Source organism: Cryptotermes secundus, unplaced genomic scaffold (genome assembly GCF_002891405.2).
Source record: "Cryptotermes secundus unplaced genomic scaffold, Csec_1.0 scaffold1002, whole genome shotgun sequence".
In the NCBI taxonomy this organism is placed as follows: domain Eukaryota; kingdom Metazoa; phylum Arthropoda; class Insecta; order Blattodea; family Kalotermitidae; genus Cryptotermes; species Cryptotermes secundus.
Window position 1 is genome coordinate 265984 of NW_019730117.1, and position 6124 is coordinate 272107.

The following is a 6124-nucleotide window of genomic DNA, read 5'->3' on the forward strand; positions in this document are numbered from 1 at the left end:
AGACGTGACAGCGACACATGCTACAGTTAGGGACCTATGCAGACGTATTGAGGGCACAGGTCACAAACTGTACATGGACAATTTCTTTTCGTCACCAGACTTGTTTGAGGAACTGATGACAAAGGACATAATGTGCTGTGGGACGGTTAGACCTAATCGGAAGGGCTTGCCTGATGATTTTTGACAAAGACAATTTCGACTGAAGAAAGGTGACATTCGTGTTAGGGTGAGATGGAACTTGACAGCACTAGTTTGGAAGGACAAACGTGACGTATACATACTGACAAACATGCACTGTCCTCCAGCAGAAGGCAGTTTCTGTGATGAGCATGGAAATGCCATCAAGCCAGCAACTGTTGCTGACTACAAGCACATGGGTTATGTCGACAAAGCGGATAGAATGGCAAACAGTTATAGCATCAGTCGTCAGACCTGGAAATGGACAAATAAACTATTTTTCCATTTCCTGGATATGACAATGCTGAACAGTTTCATCCTGTTGTCATCCTGTGGCGCGAAATTGTCACACAGAGAACTTTTTCTCGCCCTTGTGCGCAACATGCTGGTACATGCTGCAAAGGGTCCACCTCGACCTCCTGCTGTGTCATCGGCGATATCTCAATTAGAGGAGGCCTCTCAACATCACTGGCCGACTTCCTCTACTTCGAGATTGAGATGTTGTGTGTGCTCTTCGCGTAGGAAACGAAGTTACATCTGGACAAAATGTGTGAAGTGCGATGTTGGACTCTGCATTTCCGAATGTTTCCAACAGTTCCACACGAAAGCAACATTCAGTTAGATGACGCAGGAGGAAAGACAGTCTACTTATAAAGATGGTGTCCAAAAATAATGTAAGTAGAACAAGAATTTCTATCCTAAAATTAGATTTTAAAACACTGTGCGCATGCGTGGACTGTGCATACCCATACGGTGTCTTTTGGCCACTCGGCTTTACTTTAAAGGCGTCCTTCGGCTCATAAAGGTTAAGATACATGCTGTATAAAAGTTATAAAATTAGCGAAGTGTATCATTACGTATTTGTTTGCAGTGTTCAGTTGAACATGTTCAGTGTCCTAGGCTTACAAACTTCAATGGCAGTAACTAATAGAGCAACAGCTATCCACATAGACATCTTCTGTTCCTTTACAATATGAGAGTCCAAAATTATAATGAAATATTCAAAATACTGTCATACTGCTCTGGAAACAGCAGCACCTCCAAATGAATCATGAACAAAGCTACAGTTATAATTTCTGTTGAATTTGAGGTTCTCATGGTTGTGGCTATGAAGAGTGCATTCCTCTATGATGTGACATCCTGTAGTCCTGTATAAATTCTACTGAATTACATGGTGTGTCAATCCAGAGGATTCTGTTGATCAAAAGAATAGTATATGATGTGTTATAACAATTCCTTTTAAAAGAACACATCGCTTTTACAATTAAAAGCAAGGCGATGGCACTCATTCTTTGAATACAATGAAAATGCATGTGCCTTGTTTCATTGGTAGTTGCAGTACATTCTAACAGACTGAGCAACTGTAATTAGCGAACAAAATGGAATTACAAACAACATTCTAAGCAAACAGAGAGAGTCAGTGAATACCTTATTAAAGAAAAATAACTGGAGGGAGATAAAAGACTGTCAAATAATTAATCCACAGCAGAGAAGATAAAAATATAACAACCAGTAACAATGTATTATAATTCTTCTTCCACACTCAACTGTGCTGTCTGTATACATCAAGTCTAAGGTGGCCCATACACGTATGAGTCTAGCTCAGTGAGGAGCTGGGCTCAGATTAATTTCACCATGCGCATATGAGCATGGCGGCCCACACACACACACGGACGAGTTTAGCTCATTGGAACTTGAGCCGAGTCGGACTCGCGAGCTAGACTCATATGTGTATGGGCACCCTAAGAGAGGATAATAACAGAGTGCAATTTTCTGGTGACATAACATCCCCACAAGTACATAGATTTCAATTAAAAACACATTTGCTTTCAGTTTTGGCATCCATGTTCTTTTAGTCTGTTATCAGAAAATGTTGACATCTGTCACCACCCAGGACTCCCTGGCTGTTCCCCTTCATGCCTAAGACAGGATTTTATTTGTAAGAACCTTCCAATGGTGAACTCACAACAGAGATATGTAAATGAAGTCATATTCACAGACATGTCTGTGCGAGACAATAACAAGGACACTAATGCTGGTGTCACTGCCATGGCTTCATTAGCACTGTGTAACCAAACACAAACATTAACTCTCCTCACTCTACTGACATTTGTTAGCAACCACCTATACCTGTGTTCACTGTACTGGCCATGCAGATCTTTTTCAAGCAAGTGTGTGAATATCATCCATAAATTCCTTTTCTGCAAACAAAAATGTTGTTGGTATTTTACCTTTCCTAAACAAGTTACTGGATAATGCTACTTTGTGAACTACTGTTGTGCTGTTAGAATCTGTTTCAAGTCAGAAACATATCTTACTGTACTAAAAATACAAATGTCACTTTTGCAGTTCTCTTTTCAAAAAGTTAGGATACTGAGATCTGAGGTCTTCAGCAAAGAAAATTCAGATTGTGGTCTTCTTAGATATAATACTGTATAGTCTTGTAGGCACTTACTGATGTTCCAGGGGCACCCACTGCTTTAATAAACCAACATGAAAATGTAAGCAGAAGGCCTCATAGGTGGTTACCAAAGTTCCAGGGGAACCTGTACCCTCCATCTTCAAAGTAGAATATACAGGCAGTATGTTCCTTCTAAACATTGTAGCCACCTATGAGACTACACTGTTGTGTCATCTTGCAGTAATCAGAAATTACTTTCACAGGACTATTTAATTTAAACTATGATTAAATACACCCACACACAAACATTAGGTATGCAAGGTATGACTTGTTATAATATCTGGTGACTTCAGAACTGACGCTGTTAAATCCACTGGCTGAATGTTTGTTGGGGGTTCATTCTGATGCAGCAGGGAAACTGAAGCATGTGTTAACGACTCAGCAGTAATCTGGAGTTTCTCCATCCTAACATTGTGTTGGGGTTTCTTAATGTACTTACACTTTAGTACATTTATCACAAACTGCACAAAACTGTTGACAAAACCTGCAAAAGAATATTATGGTTACTGATGACCTCAGGCATTCATGGCTGTTAAACGCAAATGTGAAACCTCTTTCAGAGATGGAGATCTCCGAAATGTCAGCACACCCACATCTACATAATGCCTTCATCCCAAAGCAGGATCTATGTTATGGTTATTTAAACAGATATGTTGTTTGCTATTTTGCATGTCTAATTGGCCTTGATTTTAAATTCAGTCCTATTTATGTAATGCCTTGAGAGCATTCAGGAAAGTCCCAGCAAATTTGTTGCTAGCCAAACAGCAATAATCTAGTGGTATAATTGCTACTTTCAAGCCTCCAGATAGGCTCTGTGTACCAGCATTTTCTTCAGCAACGATATGACATCCTGCTGAAACACTGGGATCAGAGCCTATTCAGTGAGAACCAGGTGCCACAGGAAGGTGACACTGATGACGGAATAAGAGGGGTTATAAGAAATGCATCCTACCGTTATTCTGTTTTTAATACCTGTAACAGGTTTCACCAGGCATAATACTGAAAAGAATGATGATGAATTGGCTTTCATATTCTTTTAGTGCAGATGCAAATCTACTGTAGGAAAACTAAAGACCTACAGATATCACACTGCACAGAAATCAAAATTATTTTCCTTATATTTCATTATATATCCATTATATTAAAAAAAGTATTTCATATAAAATGTATCTTGGGTGATCCGTATTTAACTTTTTATACCCAAATACGGCAATGAATTTTCACATTTCAAAAATGGAATTGTTTTATCAATGCATTATGTAATTCATCATAAACTTCACAGCAAGGAACCCATTAAACAACATTATGATGGAACTTCGTTCCTTTTTTCACCTGTATAAGAATCTTGATTGATTTGTTATTGTCTCCCTTAACAATTCTTTCAGTTGCTCAGCTCCTACATCACTGAACACTGAATAATGAACTGGAAAGGATGTAGGAGAGGTCATGGGATAATTTTTAAGGTATTATTCCACCACCTCCTTGGATTGGACAGAGATCAACCCTAGGAGCTTCCATATATGATGGAGTGTTAACCATTCAGCATGGTTTGACGTGTATGTTTCGTCAGGTATTTAAATCGTCTGGGGGGGTTCGACGTGTATGTTTCGTCCAGCTGCACACCTATGTTATAACGCCCATAATAATTGATGGTTTTGCTGTAGATTGTTAGATTTTTCGCTGGCCTGTTGTCAGGAGAACTGTATTTAATGACACACGAGTTTAAGAGCGCTAAGTCATCGTTACATATGCCTGTCTTGCAGCAANAAGGGTTAATCATCTGACTGTGGTATTCAATATGTCGTTATCCCTGAAAGAGAAAAATTGTGTGATTCTATTATCACTCACCTGATATAACACATATTCCTGAGATAGTGGCACAAAGCCTGACAATGAATTGGATTGGAGAATCTCTTTCCTGTGTCACCTGCACTTTAAGGGCACTCATGTCATACTTGAAAAATATTCCTGGTATACCATGAGATCCCTTGTGATGATCAATGTGACGTTCATGATCCTTCACTGAGTACTGGTAAGTAGTGAGTCGACTCAAGAACGTGTTCACTTCTGTTGGTACAACATCCACAAAATACTGGAACAGCATGGTATCTACAAATTACAAATATACGTTGTAATTAAAAATCAGTATAACATAAGCAAATGATATTTACGTTCCCTTAGAGGTGGATTTAAAGGTTATGATATTCTGAGAAGTGACTCTGCAGTTTGGTAGATAGGTATCAACATTCTGATGGAACTACTTCCATCTTCTAGACAGAAGTTGGAGGCAGCAAGTTACTCTGAAACACTAGATACCTGTCTACTAAAGGGAAATGTGTTACATACCAGAAAATCATAATCTTAATAAAAAAAAAAAGCCCAGGGAATCCATGCAATGCTGTCTTCTTGCATGTAGAACAACTGAAAATAGATGTCAAGGGAGGCATCATTTAACTCTTTGACTGGTGCGAAGGGTATTTAAATCCCACCCCTGTCCTGGCAGGCCATTTAAGCCTTAAGTCGCTAAAATGCATGTGTTTACTTTTTTCTAAATAACTTCAACAAAAATTGGGTTTTAAATACGAAATTTTCAGGAACTAATAAAAAGATAATATTTTATGCAAGAAATGTCTTTCCATACCTTTTTAGTAGTTTTTCTTCGTGTGATAAACATTGAAACATGAAAGTTTGCAGAGAGCCACACCACAGCTTGCACACATGACACTTGTTTCTTTTCTAATCTTATGCTTAGCACACACTCGACACTTTCTCATGGCACCATTCTTCTTATTGTTACTGGGAGGAACATGGACCATTTTGTGAACTTTCAAGCCACCCTCTAGACGATTTTCTGGGTCTTTCACTGGTGGTCTTCTCAAGGTCGCGGGCGGAGGCGTGACTGCACTCGAGTCTGACGCATTAGATTCGTCATCCACTTCATTCCTTGACTCTTCTCCCTCTCCACACTGTTTGTTTGGTTCTGTCATTTTTTCTACACAGTCCAATACAAAATCTTTGAATTTGTAATTTCTCTTCTTGTATTTTTTGTTTCTTGTGTTCTTTTTGAATAGAATGAAACTAGTCAACGCTGCCATTTGCAACAAGAAAAACACCAGTTTCTTTGTCCACTTCACAGTTTTGCGGGAACAAGGATAATAATGCAGCATTTGATCGGCCCTGTCAACCCCTCTCATATGTTTATTGTAGTCCCCAATTACCTCGGGTCTGCATATTTTTTCTCCTTTGCGATTCGTTTTTGCAGATTCCACGATTTTTGCTGTGTGAAGAGTGGAGATAAGTTTGACGTCTCTTTTATCTCTCCACACCTGTATGAGAACCTGCCCCTTCCTAGAAAACACAGATTCCCCTTTTTTTCAAATTTTTTACGTCATCCTTTAGATCATTCCTTTGTCCATTCTGAAGGTTCCACACACATAGGTATTTCTCTGTCATAACGTCTCACACAATTCTACACTATTGTAATAG

The 6124-nt window shown here is 39.0% G+C and overlaps 1 protein-coding gene across 1 annotated transcript; it reads right to left on the minus strand.

Annotated features, from left to right (window-relative positions):
* Positions 1–2639: 2639 nt before the first annotated feature.
* On the minus strand, positions 2640–4766 carry LOC111866262 (endoplasmic reticulum-Golgi intermediate compartment protein 2-like). The gene is made up of 2 exons (XM_023855039.2): positions 4487–4766; positions 2640–3122 (listed from the first exon to the last, which is right to left on the minus strand). Exons 1-2 carry the CDS (start codon positions 4740–4742, stop codon positions 2887–2889), a joined length of 492 nt encoding a protein of 163 aa, XP_023710807.2. The 5' UTR covers positions 4743–4766; the 3' UTR covers positions 2640–2886.
* Positions 4767–6124: the final 1358 nt, after the last annotated feature.